This window comes from Nannospalax galili, unplaced genomic scaffold, assembly GCF_000622305.1.
Source record: "Nannospalax galili isolate Female #2095 unplaced genomic scaffold, S.galili_v1.0 scaffold165, whole genome shotgun sequence".
Taxonomy (NCBI): Eukaryota; Metazoa; Chordata; class Mammalia; order Rodentia; family Spalacidae; genus Nannospalax; species Nannospalax galili.
The window spans coordinates 1,306,772-1,329,825 of NW_008352715.1; the positions used below are offsets into that span (position 1 = coordinate 1,306,772).

The 23,054-nt window shown below is 41.1% G+C and overlaps 1 protein-coding gene across 1 annotated transcript in view; it reads right to left on the reverse strand.

The window, feature by feature from the left end:
- The window catches only part of Stk39 (serine/threonine kinase 39), a 331,576-nt gene that overhangs the window by 185,703 nt on the left and 122,819 nt on the right, over nt 1-23,054 (reverse strand). The window contains exons 13-14 of the mRNA XM_008849922.3: nt 16,587-16,635; nt 16,419-16,484 (exon numbers count right to left, since the gene is read on the reverse strand). Coding sequence (XP_008848144.1) covers nt 16,419-16,484; nt 16,587-16,635 — 115 coding nt within the window. The remainder of the gene's footprint in view (nt 1-16,418; nt 16,485-16,586; nt 16,636-23,054) is intronic.

A 23,054-nucleotide genomic window follows, 5' to 3' on the forward strand; every position in this document is an offset into this window, starting at 1 on the left:
GAATGAAGAGTTTTACCTAAAAGCAAGATCACAGCTGCTGGGTTACTGTGCTGTACAAACACAGGAAGAAAGAATGGAAGAGAAGGATAAAATTCACTAACGTTGCTGTTAATTTCCTAAGGAAAATAAAAGGCAATCCTCATAGGACATTTAAATGTTTCCTCATGCTCACTTGTATAACAAGCAACCCCATCCTTACAAAACACTCCCCCATTCACAGTGAGAAGGAGAAGGCAGCAAGGAGAGTTTTATGGGTGCTGTGTTGCAGTACAGAAGCACTCACATAGCCTCATTTTGGCATCACAGGAATCTGGAGGTTGGGAAAGCAGGGAAGCTGAGACTCAGAGATGCAGGGCGACTTCCCAGTGAGGAAGTAGCCTTAAGATTACAATTCTCTAAAACACCCTAAACAACAATTGAGGGGAAGGGGATGAATCTGCCAACTCTAAAGGTAAGAATGTTGAAGGTTACAGGGGCTCTAAGCAAGAACACCGGCATGTAAGCAAAGCAGATAAAACTGGACAGTCTCTGTGACTATGGCGGATGCTGGTCATGCCCAACACCTGGGCCAGTGCAGACGGCTGACATAAGCGTCCATAATGAGTACTCAAAACCCATAAGTCAGTGGATGATGGAAGGGGCCTGATTGGTACTTTCCAGCTCGCAGCTGTTTTATCATTTGTTTGTTCTGGAAAGACAAAATTACAGTGACAGATAATAGGAAAAAATATTCGCAATGGTACACACTCAGCTGGTCCCCAAGCTGAACATGATTCCTTGTCCAAACACAGGCTACAGAACAAGAAATCCCAACACCTCTCATTAACAATAGCTCGTTCCTAAAAGCTTTAATTGTCCTAAGAGTACAAACTGCCCCCTCACCCCAGAGCTGGACCTGCACAGGAGGCTCTGTGTCAATCTGCTTTGGGATATGGTACATTCAAATCATTCCTAGGTTTATTGACAGTCTCAAGGTTGTAAAACTGCCTAAAGAACTAGAACTCTCCCTCTACCAAATAGCTGACTGTAGCTCTAGGAAAAATAAAATAAAATAAAATAATAAAATAATAAAATAAAATAAAAATAAAATAAAATAAAAGTACATTGATATCATTTGAATACCCAAAATAGTAATATCTTACACCATCTGCTAGGTGGTGCACTAAGCAATATATATATTTCTGTGTGTCTGTCTATCTAAATAATATAAGGAAGAACCTCTGAGACTAAGACTTTGATTCAAATAAAATGCCTCACACTTTGAGAATCAGGAAGGCAATACACATGAATAATGATAAGCCATATATTTTTTGACAAAGCAATTCCATTCCTAGGAATACATCCTAACAACATAGGTAATGTTTTAGGAACAATGCATGCACAGTGATGTTCATCCCACTTCAGTTAAATGATGTATAATTAAAATCATTCTTGAAGAGGAATATTATACAGCAATTAAAATGATGAAAATCCATTGGTACAGAAAGCTATCTACAAACATCTGAAAAGAAAATGCAGAGAAGCCACAGATTGGTAAGGACAGCATGAACCCAGTTTTGCTTTTTTGGAGAAATAACTCCCGGATCTGCTGAGGACAGACAGACACTTCCAGACAGAAGAAGCATGTACAAGGCCCAAAGGCAAAGAGTCACAGAGAGCTGGTGATAGATTTTTAAAACAAGGTTTAAGAACAAGAAAAGGACTAGAGCAGAGTGTGGCTGGGCACACCTTTATTCCCGGGAATCCGGAAACAGAAGCAGGCAGAACTCTGTGAGTTTGAGACCAGCCTGGTTTACACAGTGAGTTCCAGGCCACCTGGGGCAACAGCTAGACCCTATCTCAAAAAAACAAGGGGAAAAAAATTAGGAAAGAAAGAAAAAGACTAGACCAGACCACACACCTGTGCCTCTTATGAGGATTCTGGTTGTTAGAAATCAGGGAGAAACCATTCAATAGTCTGAGTCACAAACAGACAGCTGCCACGTTACCCCAAGAGTAGAGTGGTAGAGCTAGAGTTAGCTGGAGTTCATCTCAAGATCTTGAGGTTGGCCTTATCCTTCAAACACACTTGGCTTCCTCATCCAAAGCTCCTCCAGGCCTATCTTCTAACCCCCTCCTGAAACATCTCTCAAGGCCTGCACATATACTTAACCTACATGCTTCCAGACTTAGTTAGCATGCCTTTCTGGCTTCTCTCCAAGTATTCCATCTATTCACAAACTGGTTACATAACAAACCAAGCAGCTTTAGGCAGCCTTTCAAGTCTGGGCTCATTTGAAGGTACACAGTACACTGCTTAGCTCTGTGGCTGCTTAGCAGGCTACACAAGAGTTCCTTTCCTTTGTGTTCCCCCAAATAAATAAAATTCTTAGGCATTTCTAAATCAGCATTTGAATGTGTCAGAAGTAATCCAAAAGCAAGCTTAAAAACTCAGTTATCAAGGCAACCTTAATTAGAGCCCCTCAATTTTAATGTGGTTTAAAACTATTGAATTTCAAAATTTTCTAGAATTACAAAATAATTCTACCTTTAAAAAAATTAGTCCCCAATCACTAATGAGCCAGTCACATTTGATTAGCTCCAAACAAGCAAAGTCTCCTGCCCTGGCTGTGCTTTTGTTCCTAAATGTGTACTGCTCAGCTGCTGACCTCATCACAGTCTTGAGACTGAAGGAGCAGGATGCAAAGCCAGCACTTGGAAGGGAGGAAGAAGGCACACCTGTGGCTTCCTCCCCCCATGACAGTGACTCCTTCTTTCCTTCCTTCCCTCCCTCCCTCCCTCCCTCCCTCCCTTCCCTCCCTTCCTTCTTTCCTTCCTTCTTTCCTTCCTTTCTTTTTTGCTCTTTGGTCTTTTTTGAGACAGGGTCTCCCTGTAGTCATAGGAACTAGCTATGGAAACCAGGCTGGCCTTGATCTCACAGAGATCCACCTACCTCTGTTCCCCTCCAAGTGCTGGAATTAAAAGCATGCACCAACACGCCCAGCTAAAAGTTCCTTTCCAAAATGTCATACTTATTTTAAAGATTTACAGGATCATGACATAGAGAGTTTTAAATACCCCTATATGAGGGATAAGTAGTAAGTAATCCAAAATAAGAGAACAATCAAATTAATTTAAATATAGCTATGGAATACCTTACTAATTAAACAAGGCTTCAGGTAATAGGCAAATATAGGGGCATCCTGCCTACAAGAAGAAGACAGGAGACAACATGCTAACTAAGGACTGAATACTAAACAATCCCCACTGCATAGATCATCTTGATTCGATGATAAAACACACTCATTCTACTTTAGGATAAGGTGGCTTACCCAGCACGGCGATAGCAAAGGATTTTAAACCTTAAATTTGCTGTATCTGTAGACATGGCCTGCAAGAATCCAACACCAGGTGAAAGACATCTCAGCACTCCTCTTAAAACAAAGGGAGGAATGCCACTTAGGGCTGGGCACCTCACAGTCATCTGTACTCTGCTTGACCAGTTGTGGAACTCTGTAATAGTCTATTCCCTCAGAGATTATCTAATCCCATATGGGAAGCCCTAAACACAGGTACACAGGAATGTCACTAAATGTATTCCGTTCCTATATGTGTATGTGCACACTTATAAATGTATACATATACGTAACATTAATAATCAAAGAAGAGGACAAAATTGAGAGGTGGGGGGGAGACATGGAAGGAGCTGCAGGGACACTAAGAGGGATAGAAATAATGCAAAGACAATAAACACTATGCACAGAATTCTCAAACATTAAAATTAAAATTTAAAAACAAAGGTAGATTTGCTTTACCTGCCTTGTGCTCATTCATTTACTCCACAGAGACCAGGACAGCACCATCTTGCTCCATGAACTTCAGGTCAAAAGTTATTCATTGGCAGAAACAGGGTATAACACCAGAACACAGGGACTAACAGGGCAGCACTCCTGCTCCCATGGAGCTCATAGATGGCACGGTAAAGTGTAAGGATGTGAAATACAAATGACAGCAAGTGCAACAATGGAATTGGGCCTCGAGTGTCAAGGCAGTGCAGATAAAAGACTGAGGATCAGCAAGGGCTGCAAGGAAGTGTGGGAGAGATTTACCAAAGAGCTTCTAGGCTTAGTATGCTACTTGCTACTTATCTTCCTCATGGCTGTAACAAAATACCTGACAGGAACAACTTGAGGGAGGGGACTTGATTTTGCTCACAGTTAAAGGAGACATAGTCCTTGTGAGATGGGGAAGACATGGCAGTGCAGTTATGTGGTGGCAGGAACATGACACTTGCCATACGTCTGTAGAGTCAAGAAGCAGTAAGATTAAGCTGACCTGGGGATGAGCTAGAACCCTCAAAGTGCAACCCCCATCAACCTTCTTCCTTCAGGTAGGTCCCATCTCCTAAAGGCTCCACAACCCTCCAAAACACAGCCACCAGCTAGGGAGCACATGGGGACACCTCACATTCAAAGCATAGTAACTGGTTTCCAGGCAGGTTCTCTGAACAGAGGGACCAGTAGAAAGTAGAGGGCCTTCATGGAAAACTGCACATTTCCCATCACCTGCATACCAGTGGAAAAGCAGAATCTATAATTCTATAAAGACCTGTCAATGGATGAGGTGCAGGTGGGAGGAGAGACCGAAGAACACAGATCAAGGGAAGCTTTGATTGGTCCCCATTCTCCAAGTGCTGTGGATCAAAAGTGGCAGGAACTTCCATCTTATCCTGCAGCAGAAAGAAATAAGTGAGGGGCTTCGTATTTTTACAGTTCTGGCCAAAATTCTTTCTGTTATTAATAGTTATCTTTTTTTTTTTCCTTTTTTGTCTTTTTGAGACAGGGTCTCCTTGTAGCCCCAGCTGTCCTGTCTACTCATTATGTAGACCAGGCTGGCCTAGAACTCACAAAGAGCCGCCTGCCTCTGCCTCCCAAGTGCTGGGATTAAAGGTGTGTGCCACCATGCCCAGCTAGTTATCTACTTTTAAGAGAAATGGTATCAGAGATTTTCTTTGCTTTTGTTCTTACAGTTTACCTACTTTCAAGAGAAATGGTAGGAGAGAATTTCAGGGAGCTGAGAACCTATGTAAATGTTAGTCAGGTCCTGGTGGGTTACCTGTGAGGGTCAAGGTGCATGGATGGAAAGTAGGAGACCAGCAGGCAGAGGGCACTTCTTTCAGCACACATATGTAGCTCTGTTCCAGAGAAGTTAGAAAAGCTCTAGGAAGAAGGTACCAACTCCCCCAATTGCAGAAATGAAGGGCAGAATATGTCCGAATATGCCAGCCTAACATCAAACATCTAACTGGTGTGAAAGTCAGTCAATGACTCCCTAAACATTTCAAGTAACAGAAAGCTGTAGGTTCTCCAAAAAATTGCAAAAGCAAAATCTCTTTCTTCGGAACACAGAAGCCTGTAAGAATTAACAAAGCACAGGGTCTTTGAAGGATACCTCAACCTAAAAAGCAAAGAAGTTACTCCAAAGTCAGCACCAGAAAACTACAATTACTATAGTGGATCCTTTCAGCTCCCAGTCAAACCAACAAGACCCAGTATCCCAGAACATATGTTTGGTTTTTGTTTTGTTTTCTCTCACTTCGCCCACTGCATTAAAAGTAATTCTTAAGCCAGGTATGGTGGCATATGCCTTTAAACCTAGCACTCAAAAAGCAGAGGCAGGTGGATCTCTGAGTTCAAGATCAGTCTGACCTACATAGTGAGTTCCAGGCCAGCTGGGGCTACAAGGAGACGCTGTCTCAAAAAATAAAAAATAAAAATAAATTGTCTATATACTTTTTCCTCTGCTCTTTCCTCTACACTCACCAGTGAAGTGTCTTACAGCAGACACAGAGCAAAAGGATGGACACAACTCTACAGCTTCAAGGTCTTTTAGACTCTAGTAAGCAATTCCTGTCTGGTCTGAAATGAACTATTCTGATGGCGCCCCCTGGTGACCAAAACACTGTTCTGACCAAATTAACTCTATTCTAAACTGACATAAGGCTCAATGAAAAGATCAATGAGCCTCTACACTCTGGGAAGTCCTGTCCCAGTTACAGTCCCAGTTAAACCAATAATTCTAACATTCCCAGTCTACTGATTTACAGCTCTAAAATAGGAAAAATAACATGCTTCACCACCACTGTCCACTTCCCTGTGAGGACGTGGGTTCCCCAATAAGATTGCCAACACATAAAGCCACTGCTAAACAAGAGGTGAGCCAGAAACACAAGTGTAAGAGCACTTCACTCTCAGGTCTATTTCGTGCACCCAGGGTGTGCTGCTTTGTATTTATTGTCACAACCTAGACTCACCTGTGAAGAGGGAACCTCATAGAAGAATTTTCTCAATCAGACTGGCCTGTGGCCACGAAAGACTGTCTTGGCATTTTAGGGGCCCAGCCTCCTGTGGGGAGCACCATCCCTGAGCAGGTGGACCTGGGCTGAGTAAGAAAGCTTGCTGAGGGCTGAGTGTGGCATGCCTTTAAACCCAGCACTCATGAGGCAAAGGCAGAAGTGGGCAGATCTTTGTGAGTAGTTCCAGGCCAGGCGGGGCTACAGGGAGATCCTGTCTCAAACAACAACAACAACAACAACAACAGAAAGGAAAAAAGGGAGGGAGGGACGGAGGGAGGGAGGGAGGGAACATGAGTCAGAGAGCAAGCCAGTAAGCGGCATTCTTCCATGATTTCTGCTGGAGTGCTTGCCCTGACTTCCATCAGCAGTGGACTGGTACATGGAAGTTGAAACAAAGCTTTTCTTCCCCAAAGCTGCTTTTGGTCCTGGTGTCTTATCACGGCAACAGAAAGCACGTGTGCAGACTGCTTTACTTCTCTTTCATAGTAGCATATGATATGACTCCCTTCTACTTCTGTTTACCTAGTATACAGAGTCTCAGAAACCAAAGAACTTTTTGGAAATAGGCTGATATTGCTAAACTGTGCTAATTTGATCACAAAATACTGGAATCTCTCAAAGCCTATCTTCAAAACTGAAACTTCTGATTCTGACATGAATTATGTAAAGTGTTAGACTGCTTTGGTTTTTAACAAAAAATGCAACATAACTTAAAATTTTTAATTTAAAAGTAGTTATAATGAAAAGTACTTAAACAATCACCCATCAATCACCTGCCCAATAAAATAACACACAACTGACTAAGGGGTGTGGCTCAGCACCTGCCAAGCTATCCTTTGATCCTTCTACTACAAATCTGATGCTTTCAAAAACCCAATACTTTCATTTGGTTTTACTAAAACCCATTGCTGCCCTCTACTGGACAAGCATGGAACAAAACTAAAATCACCTTATTTCTTCTATTTCTTCAACAGCTTATCAGTTAACTGAGAGTCCAAGAGGGAAGAAAGCAGTTTTGCAGAAACTCAAACTTAGTTTCCTGCTTTTTCAACTAAAAGAAGAAGCTTAATAGCAGCAATCTACAAGGTTGGCTTTGGAGTCAACCTGTGTGTGGCTATGTGGCCTTACTTAAGGCCCAGCCTTCCTGGACCTCAGTTTTCAGATCTAAAATCTGAAAGTGACGGTTCTTTTACAACCTTTTAAAGTCCTTAGGAAAGATTTAATATTCTTATTTATATTTTATTTTTCTTTTCCACACATACTAAAAATAATTATGACCTTTTCAAACCATTCTTTAATATTTATTATTATTATTATTATTATTATTATTATTATTGTTTTAGACAGGGTCTCCTGTACCCCAGTCTACCTGGAACCTATGTAGACCAGGCTGGCCTCCATCTCACAGAGATCCACCTGCCTCTACCTCCAAAGTGAAGTGTTGGGATTAAAGGCATGCACCACCTTGCCTGATCATCGTAATCATTCAGTAAATGAGATAAATGTGAACCAAGTACCTAGTATAGCACATGAAAGTGCACGGTAAATATTATTTTTCTCTGTCCTCTCCCCATGGGCCCCATCTACCAGCTCCATGACTTTTCTCACATCAGCAGCACATACACTATGACCATGCCCTAATGTGTTCATCCTCTGCTACCCTCTGAGCTCTGCAGTTCTCTACTGTGTGCAGCATATTCCCCAATGAAAAGAGTTGTCTGGACTCCTGTGTCTACTTGCTCCTCAGAGTGCACTGCTGGAAGCAGCTGGTACAGCAGCACCAACAGCAGACATCGTGGCATCCCCCAGAGCAGCAGCAAGCAGAAAACAGAAAACATGACATAACAAAAAACTGTAGTAACCAAAGCAACATATCAGATTATAAAATAATAAAAAACTATATGATGGAAATAACCATTTATTACTAAATATGTCCAAACACTATGCTATACACCACCTGATTCTGTCTGCACAAACAAGGCAGACAGTATTTCTGCCATTTGTCAATGAGAAGCTGAGCTCATCATTATTTAGCAAATGTTATTTAACAAAAAAGTAAGATTTAATAACTGTTGGAGCTCCCAAATTCTCACTAGCCATGTGCCTCCCCTTCAGATTTCCCAAAGCCCTTCTGTCACTGCATCTCCCCTACCCCTGCTAGGATCCTGGCAAACTCCCTTCCTACCATGACACAGTATCCTCTGGTGGCTACAAATAGAATGGACATTCCTCACTCCACCTGCCTTAAAACACTAGACAATTCACTTTGGAAAGGAAAAGTGGACCCCACATACATACACACATTTTTCTTTATTTAATCCATTTAGCTTTGCTTGTTCTTGCCTGATCCTTTCTCCTCTTCTCCCTCCTAAGGTATAATTTAGTAGAAGGAGCACAGAAGCAGAGATAATGGAGCTCATGCCTCACTCTTAATAGCAGTAGGACTTCAGGCAAGCACCTTCACACTTCCATCTGCACAATGGAATGGCAGCACTTGCCCTACCTGTCTTCAAGCATGAGCATTTGGAACAAATAAACACAAAAGTGGTGTGAACAAGTGCAAGAGCATCAGCTGTGCACAGGGCGTCTTCCTACTCTCAGGCTCTTCAGTAACATACATGGCACTGGTGGATGGGGGTTAGCTCCAGCTCCTAGGCATTCCCAGAAAGTCAATGAGTTAGGAAAAAAATATGAAGATCCCAACAACAGTACAATAATGATTCCACAGGGTGAAGGCTGTGATTCCCTTCTTCCTTTTTGTGCTGCCAGGAGCTCTCTCCAGTCCATCCAGGGAACCAGCACTAAACAAGCAGGCTCCCTCCTCCACCCTTACTGAAGCTCTACATGCTGGTAAGAGATCCAGTCTTCCATAGACACAATGTTCCTCTTAGTCACATAATGTTCATGGCAGCCCTGGTAGACTGAGAATCTGCTTCTGCCTGTCAATGGAGCCAGCCATCCTGGCACCCAGTGCCACTCAGAGATGTTGGCTCAGAGAGGTTAGGCCACTCACCCTGGCTACTACTGTATCCAGCACAAATGGAGAACAGCACCATCTTCGCTTCCTGCCTAAATCTGACAGCAAACGTGCCCTGTGCATGAGATCTCTTACAAATCATAAATAATCGCTACCACTGACATCTCACGAATGTACAACCACAGTGATACAGAATGTATATATTTCCTTGGAAAAAAAGATTCACTGTCCCATGGCATGAATAAATTCCTCTTATTAAGGAATAATACTTGTGTTTACCATGAAGCAGCTAGCAGGAGCCACCTAAAGCAGGTGATCAATGTTAAGCGCACCAGGAATGGAATGAGTCAATTTTTTGCACCTCTTAAATATGATATACCAAGAATATAGCATCACTTCTGAGGAGTCAAAGTGAGTCTAATCATTAATTATCAGATAAACCACTATCAAAGGACACTCCACAAAATAATTGGCCTGCATTCTTCTAAAAGCAAAATTATGAAAGATAAACACTGCTCTAGATTAAGGAGACAAAAGGAGACATAGAAACTAAATAAATATGGATTTGATCCTGTAGGGAAACTGACAAAATTAACCAAATTTAATTAAGAGTTGAAAAGTGCATAATACTATATATTACTGTTAATTTTCTGATTTTGGTCACTATACTATTGTGGCATATGGGACTGTCCTTGTTTGGGGGAAATAAAACTGGAATACAGCTAGAGGCAAAGGGCATCTTGTCTATAAATTATTCTGAAATGTTCAAAAGAAAGAGTAAGAAAGAAAATATATGTAGGCATTTTTATAATCTTAAGTTTTTTTAAGTCTGAAATTCTTTCTCACTCAAAAGTGAAAGCTCATAAGGCAACACATTAAATCAATGTGAACTGTCATGATTCTACCTAGTGACACCAAAACATAGAGTGGACTCAAACATGGTCAGTGGCATTGGGGTCCTTAAAATGCAGAAATGATCTTACAAACTGACACAAGAGATTATGGGACCTACAATGGTTCCACTTAAAGGTTCCAGTGACATGACCTCTCTCTCTCCTTCTGATACTAAACATTTCTAACTATGGAGTTTTTAAAATTCAAGGAAATAGGGGCTGGAGAGATGGCTCAGTGGTTAAGAACACTGGTTGTTCTAGCAGAAGACCTGGGTTGGAATCTCAGCACCCACACGGTAGCTAACAACTATCTGTAACTCCAGTCCCAGGGGATCTGGCAGCCTCTTCTGACCTCCATGGGCATTGCATGACACGGGTACACTTACCTACATGCAGGCAATATATGCATACACATAAAAATAATAAATAATTTTTTTAATTCAAGGAAATATCCTGCAGCATCCTACTTCCCACAAAAACACAGCAATCACAAAAAAAGAATTGTGAACCCTACTCCTCCATCTCATAGGTCTTCAGTCAATACACTCTGGATAACCAGTTAACATTCAGCTGCTTGAGTAGCTATAGGCCCCTTGCCCTTTGTCCTGCCCTATATGAGTTTAGAGAGCATGAAAATATGAGTGTGAATATGGTAAGTCAAGGTTTTTATCACTCCCGTAAGGCTTAGACATCAGTCAGCTCTGGGGACTAGATGTCCCTAAAGAAGATGCACACAGCCCTAAGTATCTGAGTTCAATTTTAACTAAATGACTGATGCCCTTTTCCACCTAGTGACTCCAACAGAGTAAGTGATGGGCTACATGTGTTCAAGCATTCATATCCTCAAAGACAACTAGAAACAACCTCTAGAAAGCCACATTAAAGGCAGTAACAGCATGAGCCCTTTCTGCTCAAGCACAAGGACAACTGAGAAGTGCAAAGTACTTAGCTGCACTTAAGTCTATGTGCTGGATGGCTTTAGTGTCAACTTGACACACCTGGGTTGAGGGAGCCTCAATTGGAGAATTTCCTCTATTGGACTGGCCTGTGGCCATGTCTGAGGGGCATTTTCTTGATGAGTGATGTGGGAGGGCCCAGCCTACTGTGGGTGGTGCCACCCCTGGGCAGGTGGGCCTATGTAGCATAAGAAAGCAGGCTGAGCAGGGGCCAGGGGAGCAAGCCAGTAAGCAGCATTCCTCCACGGCCTGTACTCCAGCTCCTGCTTCCAGGTTCCTGCCCTGAGTTCCTACCTTGGACTCCCTGATGAACTGTGACCTGGGAGATGTAAGATAAATAAACCCTTTCCTCCCCAAGTTGGTAGTGGTCAGTGTTTTGTCACAGCAATGAAGAACAATCTAGGACAGTCTATTCTGGAAGCTACTGTTAGCATGTTCTTACTCAGTACATACAGAGCATTTTGGGGTTCAAGAATGTCAAATAGCTCATTATCCTTCATTATATACCTGGGATCATATAGAATTCCCATTTCAAAGACAGAAAAATCAAAGCCAAAGGAATAAAGATGATCCCTAATATGTTGTTGAAGTACAGTAATGGTATCCATGAGGAAAGGGATTGAGGGGGAAGCATGCCTCTTTAGAAAGCTAGAGAGCCAGTATAACATTACTATGCCCTTTCCTTAAGATGCTTAAAAACTACTTTATAGTCTTCTTTTATTCTACAGAGGTATGAAATGGAAAGTTATTTTCTGTTTGGAAAAGACAAAGAGATGACAAAATAAGGAGCCAACATCCGGCTGTGGTGGTACAGACCTTTAATTCCAGTAGTTGGGAAGCAGAGGCAAGGAGAGTCAGCGAGTTGAAGGCAGCCTAGTCTACATATCAAGACTCTGCCATAAAACAGTAAAACATAGCAAAATGAGCCAAGAAATGCCAGAAGATATGGTTGGAAATTCACATCTCCCCAAATTCTAGCTGCTTATTGTCTAATATACATGACAAATGGGATTGGGGATATATAGTACATTAATATGTAATAAATAACATTTTTTAAGGGGAAGGGAAAAATTCATAGCCTGAACAGATTTCTCATTTTCTCAAACTCATGGAAGTGCAAAGGGACAATCTGGGCTACATTAAAGAAACACACAAGGTTCATTTTGGCTGCTGGTTAGACTAGAAGGTTAGAAAATTCAAGATTAAGGACCTTGGCCTTTATTAGACAGGAACCAATATTTTTATTTCTATAGCTTCATTTATCTGCATTATTTATACATTATGCTTAATTTTGGAGGCACTCTTAAGCATGGTCAAAAAGTTAATCTTAAACAGTATCTAAGGAAGACTAGAAAAGGAGATTAGAAAGAAAAGTCAGAAATCTACCTAAGTTGTCTAGTTAAAAACAGAGGTGGAGGCATATCTGGTGGTGCATACCTGTAATCCAAGTACTTTACAGCCTAAGGCAGGAGAATCATGAGTTTGAGGCCAGCCTGGGCTACAGAGTAAAACAATAAAGGGTGAAAAGGGAGAGAAAGGAAGGAGGGAAAAAAGGGAATTACAACCTTGTAGGGAGAAGCAAGGAGGGGACCTAGAAATGGGGCAGTGTTGGAGGGAAGGAGGTCTCGCACATAAGTCCAGTGTTCTGAGGCTGGAGGAAAGGTGAAATTTCCGACCCTCCACCCCCCCCACACACCCAAAATATACACCAAACAAACAAAAGCAGTCCTTTACAGATGTTTGCTATAGAAGCCAGTGGGTCTCTGACAGCTGTTTCACCTCTGTCTAATATTCTGGATATTCTGGACATGTGATCAAAAGATGTGGGACCAGACACCAACACTCCAAGAAGTGTCTCCAGACTGCTGTTGAGATCCCTCAAACTGGTTAGGCACTTCCAGATTCCAGCCCATTCCCTTAGAGGAAGGCATTAGCTTTTCTCTTTACACTTGTAACTAGATGGACACTAACCCAGCTTTTCCTGTTACCCACATGAGAAGTCTGAGATACAGGGGTCTACAAAGTGAATACAATAATCTCCACACAAAACCAGAAGCAAGCACTCCCCAGAATTGTACTGGCCAGCAAAGGAGTTCAGACATATACAGAGTGGGTCACTCTGTCATGTCTACTTGAAAAACTGCTTGTAACTATTTTAAAGCTCCAGCTAAATGTGTTTTTCAGTTGCTTAAACCTGGGTGTGATGGGATACAATCTATAAAGCACGTTTACCAATTTCATTTCAATCACATGCAATTCAAAGTCATACCCGTGCTTACTCTTCCTATACCAGTAAATGAGGAGTCAAAAGAGAAAAGTTCCCTGTATAAATCTGCAGAGTATGGATTTTTTATTAAACTATATATTAATTTTAGGGGCTGGAGAGATAGCTCAGCAGTTAAGAGTACTGACTGCTCTTGCAGAGGACCCAAGTTCGAGTCCCAGCACCCACATGGTAGCTAACAACCTCCCCTAACTTCAGTTCCAGGGGATCCAATGCCCTCTTCTGACCAAGGTGGGCATTGCACATGTGGCTGCACTTACATACATGCAGGCAATACACTCATATGTCTAAAATAAAAGCAACAAAATAAATTTTTAAATGAAATATACATTAGTTTTAAAACCAAAAACAAAACCAATGGCTACAATGGTCATTAGATGTCATACATATCAAAATGTAATCCACAACAGTGGATTAATCATCCCTAACAGACAAATAAATACATTCAACATACAAGCCACTTTAAGAATCTAAACATTCGAACTGAAAACTTTAGGTAAACATAGGTATATCTCAGTGACTATAAGGTAGACTAGGAAAGGAATCACAGGACTTTTATAAGTAATAAATTACATGCCACAGATACTCAAACAGCCATTAGAAACAAAAGTTTTGGGCTGGGAAGACAGTTCAGTTGATAAGGACCTTGCATCCCTAGCACCAACATGAAAAAGCTGAGCACAGCTATACACACCTACAACTCAAGTGCTGGTTTGCAAGGTGAGAGGTGAGGGCACAAGTGGATCTCTGAAGCTCACCGGCCAGCCAATATAGACAAATAAGTGAGTTTCAGGTTTTTGTCTCAAAAACTACATGGAAAGGGGCTAGAGAGATGGCTCATTGGTTATAAGTACTGGCTGCTCTTGCAGAGGTTTGGTTCCCAGAATCTACATGGTAGCCTACAACCATCTGTAAATCCAATTTCAATTTCAGGGGATTCAACATCCTCTTCTGATGACCTTGGGCATCGCACTTATGTAGTATACTTACATACATGAAGACAAAATACTCAAACATAAAATACAAACAATAAACAAACAAACAAACAAACAAACAAACAAATAAATAAATAAATAAATAAATAAATGAGAAATAAATATCAGGTGGAGAACAACTGAAGGCCAAGACACCTGACATAGACCTCTGGCCTCCACAAGCACACGAACACACACACACACACACACACATTATTCATTTTCATCATTTTAAACAATATCTCTACATGAGTTCATGTGTATAGCAAAAGGCTACATAACAAGAAACAGTGTCAGACAGGAGAAACCTTCTTCTGAGTTGTTAGCCATTGTGGCCCAGAAGACTCCCCAAATTATACAGGCTATTGCCACAGACCTTGATTGCCTCACAGAACTTGAAGGTAAGACCCTACTGCTGAAGACAGAACATATTTCAGACATGGGATTTGGAGCAATGGAGCTGGAACTGACCTGAAGCCACTTATCCTTAAGACTAGTTCTCAAAGCTTTGGCAAGCACTATGAAGGTCCCAAGGGAAAACATCAATCGATGGTCCAACACCAGCTTCAAGACCAAATAACCACATCAATGGCTGGCACAACATTCGACATTGGTGCAATAATGGCACTTTTATCCTGGGGACAATCAACAGCCACCTAATTGGACTAAAAGCCCACTCAATGGGAGGAAACTCAAGTGTGGTATTGTACACATAACCAAATACACATGGCTGGAGAGGTCATAGATCTTAGAGAAAACCCCAAGACTGTCACATCCCTAGACTAATGTAATTTCTTACCATATTCAAGATATGTATCTTTATATTTACAGACAAATATTCCAGTTACCACTCATCAAAGAGGCTTCTTCTGCACCAGAAGGAAACTATCACAGAGTACCACAACTGGTAACACACAGACGTTGTGTATGAATTGCCCAAGCCTAAGTGACACATCCATATATCTACAATGCAACCTCTACACCTAAGGCTCATGGAACATAGAACAAGGGGTAAAGAGAACACTAATGACTCTCTCAATTCTCATTAATGAAGCTCCCTCATGCAACAGAGGGTCAAGAACACAAAAGGCCACAAATGGCCAAAGCATAGAGATTAAGAGTCTATAGAATGCTCATCCTTGGACAGGACTCCTATATTAAACTTCACCCACCCACAGCTCAGGGAACATCGCAGAAGAGGGGGTGGAAAGATTGTAAGAGCCAGGGAGGACATACATGATCATAGGAAAAAGAGTCCTACAAGTTCCTGGGACCCTGCTCATATGATTCTACAGCAATGGTGTCAGCATACACAAATCCCATGCAAACTCACACAGACAAAAACCCAGAATAGAACTGGATAATGGACAGCAGACCCCAAACTTAGCTGAAGAAATACTGACAACTAATTGCTGATAGGTGAGGAAGAGCTGATCTTCCTAAAGTGAGGGACTCTGCATAAGCTGACTACACCTCAGTAGATGAACTGAGGAATGACTGGGGACACTAACTTGACACAATATGCCTTAAAACAAATGACAGAATGTATGAATTCCAGTGGTGGGGGGGGGCTTTGAGAGGGCGCCAGTGGGGAAGGGGGTATAAAGATGATTAAGTTTGTGATGTTCTGTGTGAAATGCACAAAAATTCAATAAAAAACATAACCATTCCTTTTTTATAAAACTCAGAGCAAAGATATGCCACTGTTTTTCTTCTCTAATATTTAAATCTTGCTATGAACCACCATCTCTGACCTTCTTTCAACAAAGCTGGTAAATGGAAAAATGAAACTGTTTGAACTGCACATTGTTTCCACACCCAAACATGTAACAGCAACCCGAGATACGAGAAGGAAAATGCAGTTATCAGAGTGCTCATCACCAGATAACCTCTAAATAGCAAGCCCAAGTGTGTGGGAACCTTCTTCCTGTTTCTCTATGGGTTTCATCTTCTGGCTGGGGACAGGATCCTGCAGGGTGATGGGAGGAGGTGACACGTACCTTCTTGGCTCTTTGGGCTATGTCTGGTGTTCTTGTAAGCAGCTTCTCAATCAGGTACTCTCTATTCTGTAAAGCAAATGATCCCAACAGTTTAATACCAAATCAGATACATGCAAATGCACAGTGATTTCAAAATAACAAATTTACTTGGGTTTTTAAGAATGTTACCTTGGCTTTCTGGAAGAACTTGCATTTTAAAAGTTCTGCTGCTGTAGGCCTGAAAGATCAATAATAAATTAGTGTTGAAACAATCACCACTTAATAAATATACTGCCTCAATGATACAGCTTAACCTTAGAGTATTTCTGGAAGACCAATTTTAGGGCTAGCAAAACCAACAATAAATCACAAGTTGGCACAAAATAAAACAGTGTCAATTTTCCAGTTCTTTCTAAATACCTTGGTAGCAAAACGTATTAAACTCTTGTGAGTTAAATGCTTAGGGCATAATCAATTTTCCATCCTCCATTCTTACACTTCAGTATGTGAATTAGTGTTTTTGAAAGGTGGCAAAATGATTTCTGTGAGCTAAATTTTTAAGAAGCTGTACAAGCTGCAATATGACCCTGTCAAAGGAACTAGAGTATGCTGTGTTCTGTGATTCCCCAGAAGCAGCAGCAAAGAACCCACAGACAGATCTGGTGAGCCAGCTCCATCTGCATGGTACCGAAAGGACTGCCACAAGTATATATGCACTACTGTTTTTCAAGGGAATAGATATGACACAGTGATTAATAAAATGCAAATTCATTTAAAACTATTTCTAGGCAGGCCTGACTACTTCCTTATGATATCATGTAACTTGTTTCTCTACCCTGTATTTCCTCTAAACTCAAAGCTAAGTCTAGAAGGCTTGAATAAGTTTCATCAAGCATCTGAATGCTGAAGTGACTGTTGGTAAAATTGTAGATTTTGAAACATTTCAGACTGCACATTCTGGATTAGGGGTGTGTAACTGGTGGAGTCTGCAAATATTCTAAAGTAAAAAAAAAAAAAAACCCTGAAATTCAAAATACATTTTGGACACTCAAGCTGTGTTTTCAGAGACAGTGTCATGAACTTCTTACTATAGCACCACAGAGACATGTACTGTTAGGCTGGTCCACTATTAGTGATGCTAGGTTTAAGCACTTGGTCCCCAGGCTCCAAAGCTCTCCATTGCAAAGGTCTGTTTTCCCCACTGCAATTAGCAAGTATTTTGTTGAGTAATATCTTGGCACTGTATGACTATCCTGTTCCTGAAAACCTTCTCCCTAGTGGTTTAGCATCTTTGATTTAAATAATTATTTCGTAGGCAGTAGCAGAAAATTGATTTTTCTACGTTTAGCATTCCTTCTATGTTTAACTGACATTCATCCATAAAGAATAGCTTCATTCATCAATAATTCCTTGATTAGAAATTATTTTCAAATTCAGTTTTATCTGTATCTATAAAAAGGGATAGAAGGAAAAAACCTTTCCTAAGAACTCATACATGGTGGCTGGAGAGATGGCTCAGCAGTTAAAAGCACTTGCTGCTCTTGGAGAGGACCCAGGTTGGGTTCCCAGCACCCACATGGTGGATTACAAACATCCAGAACTTCAGTTCCAGTGGACATGATGCATATACATACATGCAAGTAAAACACACACATAATAAAAATAAATAAAATAGTTTTAAGTTTAAAAAAACCTCACTCATGTGGGGCTGCAGATGTCTGTTAATGAAGAAGCACTTGCCTAGCACTCCGAGACTCAGCACCACATTAAGAAAAGGAAGGCAGACTGGAGAGATGGCTCAGCCACTAAGATCGTGTATTCTCTTACAGACAACCTGAGTTTGGATCCAAGTACCCATACCAGGTAGCCCACAACTATCCACAACTCTAGCTCCAAGGGGGTTCGACACCCACACACATGTGCATACCCACAGACAGACATACACGTAGCTAATTTTTTTTTTACAAGAGAAAAGGAAAGGGAAAGGGGAGGAGAGGAAAGGGTGCAGGACAATCTGCTGGATAATGGGCCCTTGTCTTCCAAACGGAAAAAGGGGAGATATGAAGGAAGTAGTCTAGATTAAAATAAACTTAACAAAATATAAAATCAAATGCAACTCATTACCCTTGATTGAACACCGGGTTTGCAAAGGAAGGAGCAAAAGCTGCAAAAGACATTTAGAACTAGAGATGTATGCATAAAAAAAATTTTAGAAAATTGCTATTCATTTTCCTAGTGTTCATAGGAGCATGTCCTTATTTGAAGGAACCACACACAGTGAAGTACTGTCTGTTACTTTCAAATATGTCAGCAAATAAATGTTGGACAGAGGAAATATGGGAAATATTAATAATCGTTGACTACGAGATAGAAGTAAACATGCACTATTTTTTCACATTTTCTGTGTTTTATATTTTTCAGAACAGTAAGTTGGATGGCAAAGAAAGCATCATAAGACCACTGATTATTCTCTTGGGCAATGAGTAGCTGAAGTACAGGGCATTAGTTATATTGGGGAGAGGGTGCAAGTTTAGAAAGTGTCCATATACCAGAAGTGATAGGAAACCACTGTTACGGAAACAAAGGACTTCACAAAAATGTCCACAGAGACCAAATTCAAGGAGAATTTGGGAGTCAGTATTCACATGGGTATGCCAGCTGCATAAGTCTATGAGACCATAAACTATATTTCTGTGCAAAGAAGACTATTATTTAAATTGTTATTGATTTTTTCCCTCAAATTTCAAGAGGAATAGCAGCTACAGGGACCTCACATAGAACCCTCACAAAGAACCCTGAGTCATACAGCTACTCCAACAACAGCTGCTAATTGCTAATTGCTTTGAGTAAATAAGGGTCCAAACAACAGGTGGGCCATATCCCTTGGTAAGTTCATTAATTCATGATTTTGTACCTTGTTAAGAAAGCAAGCAAAGAACTTAAAAATAAAAAAGGACCTAACCATTTCATGATTTAACTCTGGTTATTATTTCAATTTTTCTTTCTCATCAGCAGTTTTTGGTCTCCAGGGACTCCATACTCATCCTTTCATTTTCTCAGTAAATGATTTTTGAGCATCCCCTGTTGCTCTGGGCATTTGTTGGGATGCTGAACATAACCTCCCAGCTTGCTGAATAGGACGGGGTAACAGTGCGTATTCACAGCTCTGTGTTGTGTCTGAGTAGAGGGAACACGGGGAGAGCAAGGAACAGAAGCCTGCTGTCAGGCTCCATATCTCACCACATGAAACAAAAGCATAAAACCCAAAAACGTTGCCAGGTGTGATGTTGTGCTTCCTGTAGCCCAAGCTACTTAGAAGGCTGCAGCAGAGGAGCCATGTGAGTCTACAAGTTAGAAACTAGCCCCCCAAAATTAGCAAAAAGGGCCTATAAACTAAGTGGATTTAGTTTTTTTAAAAATGAAAATAACCCTAAGAAAATGAAGATGATAAGGAACTCAAGGCCTCTGCTTGGTTGGAAACTCCATGACTATCACGGTCAATAGAGCATCCTGCCTAGTTTGTCTGCTATTTCTCTTGCTCATTCCAACTCTAGCATCCTTCATGCTTTCAAAGCTAGTGTCTAGACAAAAACACACACACGAAAAAACAAAATCAAAACAAAACCTGACCCTTTGTTACCTATCCTTCGTGCTAGCTCCTGAGAGGAACTTCGAGTATGTTCCCTGAATCCTCCATGAGGATCCCCCTCAGTCCCATATACTCTCTGCTTCAACTGCAATGATGTTCTCACTTGTCTTTTGTTCTTTCATGACAGAGCACACCCTGGTTTTCTTGCTTCATAATTTTTCATAACCAACTGGTACACCTTGCTCATCAGTCAAGAAACAATGTAGACGTCATCATCTTCAAGACTGCTCTCCCAGCTTCTACAAGAATTCATTGCTCTCAACTTAATGCTCTTCCCACACTCCCCTTCTCTGTTTATCTGAATCTATGATCCCTCTCCCCTAGCTCCACTTTATCACATAATGAGTCCTTCCAAGATAAGAGCATGTAGGATTCATTTCTACATTTGCAGTGCCCAGCACAGAACAACAAACTGCTATAGTTCAATTTCATACTCCAGCATGAAGTGAAAGTGATGCCGGTAGACACTGGACAGGACTGTGGCTAAGTTTAGCCAACACCAAAGTCTAAGCATCTGCTCAATATAGTGAGGAACAGGAGAAAGATGCAATGAAAACGAGGCTCATCCTAGCAAAACAGAGTAGGGAAAGTGGAGATGCCCACACAGGGACCCAAAATGGTTCCCTCCCTCCTCTACCCCTCATTCTCCTGCACACCAAGACACAGGTGAAAGAGCAAGTAGAGAGAAAGCTGTTGAATGTTGGACTGACTTTGAGAAACAGGGCTGGGCAATGCTTTCCCTTCCCCAGCAAGGTCATTTCTATGGCAACCAAAACTGCAAAGGGGAAAAGCACATTGCAGAGAAAACCCCATTCTCTGCCCTCCACTCCGCCCTTATCCCTCACCATAAATACAAAAACACCAAGACATGAGAAAAGGAAAGTGAAAGAACCCACGTTCTTTGTTTTGTTTTGTTTTTTTCTCATAGGCTTGATGGTTAAGTTGTAGGTTCATACAGAGACTAATTCAACTGCAGGTCACTCATTTCTTTCTTATTGAAGTCAGCTGAGGTGCTCACAGCCTTGGGATAAAATCCCACACATGCCACACTACCTCCATGAGAAAGTAGGGGAAGGGGAGCTAGAAAAAATGAGGAAGGTGATGGAAGGCAAACAGAAGGCAGGAGGCAAGCAGAGGTGTCTGCTGCCCATGTGAACTTAGGTTTACCTTGTTTGGGTGGTTACCTACTCACTTATTGTCATTTTATGCCATGGAGATCATCGTTATATGCTTATTGTGGGGCATCAACGCTGCCTGTCTTTTCACTGAGCTCTGCAGGACAAAAGTCTGCACAGCCACCTCTTCCATGGCTGCTAACCATTATCGAGCAATAAAACCCTAATAAAAATAGAAATCCTGTTTTACAACACTAAAATGCTACCAGCAACTGAAATAATCCAGGCTATGAATGAATGAATTTTAAATCCTTAAAAAACAATGCAATCATCTGCAAGTGCCAACATTTCCAGAAGATAATCTCACAAAGAGCACAGCTTATTATATACAGCCGGGCCAAAGTCCACTGAGACTTAAAGTAATTCTCCAAGGATTCATGATGCGTGTGACACAGTTAAACAGTTCTAACAATTTGCTTTAGTAAATTTTAATAGCTTGCTGACCTCAGACAGAGCTGCTTTGCACAGCCCTCCCTCCCTCAGCAAAGTAATAATCAAGTCTTACTCATTTCTGACAGATTCATCTATGAAATATCTACCCTCTTGATGCTCAAAGAAAATGCTCATTCTTTTTATAAGTTACCACCACATAATCTATAAGATCAAGGCTCATTTTACTAAGAAATGGTAAGATATTCTGCTATGAAAATACAAGCAACTCTCCCTTGGCCAATGTGAAGCACAGACCTCCATGAGGCATGCGGCTCTGATACCCCAGCAGCTCTGTCTCATAAGGAAAGGGCAGTGCTTGCCAGGCTGAGAGCACAGTCCCTTCACAGTGAGCTGGCATACATGCATGAGAGTGAAGCTATCCTGGCTACTCTTCCTCTGTACTTTTCACTCAGTGCTCTAAAGGCTCTTAGCAACACTAGGGCTTCGATGCCTGTCAACTGCATTCAGATTACAGGTAGATGATCCACAATGCAGGCAACACAAATGCCTAACAATTATCACAGGTTTTCCATCAACTTCTCGACCCACTTGAATCTGGTTTCTGTTTCTGAAACTCTTTTCAGAAGATTTAACTCACTTGGAAACTCCCAATTATCTCCAGTTGCTCAAGAAATAGCATCGAGTAAGACAGACACAAAGATGAGTGCACAGGTCCTTCTTCTAAAACACTTCATGAGGAATTCAGTTTATAAGTCAACAAATGTACACAGTATAATACTTCCACAAAAGATATATCATCTGTATCCTGTAACTACATGAAGTTGCAACACTTCCTCTGGGTTAGGGTGGGAGGCAAACAATGAATGACAGTCTCAATTTCCTGAGCACTAAAGGACACTCCAGACACTGTGCTGTCTGCTTTAAGTATCATCTCATTGCCATCTTCAGAGTACTGCTATGGCATGAGTATTATCAGACCCATTATACACACAAGGGAAATTAAGTCATGAAAATGATAATAAAATAGAGCAAGAAATCCTATCCAGTACTGAATGATTACAGAAAAAAGAGTGAAAAGGAAATAGAGAAAGAGTAAAAAGTCTTTAACAGCATGAACAGAGCCAAAGGGACCAAAAGTATTCTGGACTAGTCAGAATTCATGTCTTTTCATTAAAAGAGCCACCTGGCAAAGATGGTGCAGCACTAACAGTCTACACTGCTGATAACAGAAAAGAGTTTCACAGTTAAGAGGGTAGATTAAGTTACAGAGAAATACTTAAAAGAATGCCTCAAACTACTAATACGTTAAGAGAGTACTTTGTTATTGAGAGAGTATTTTGAGAGAAAATTTTCAGATATATGAATATAAGGTGTGTAGATATTTTATAAAAGATCTCAATCTCTCTCTCTCTCTCTCTCTCTCTCTCTCTCTCTCTCTCT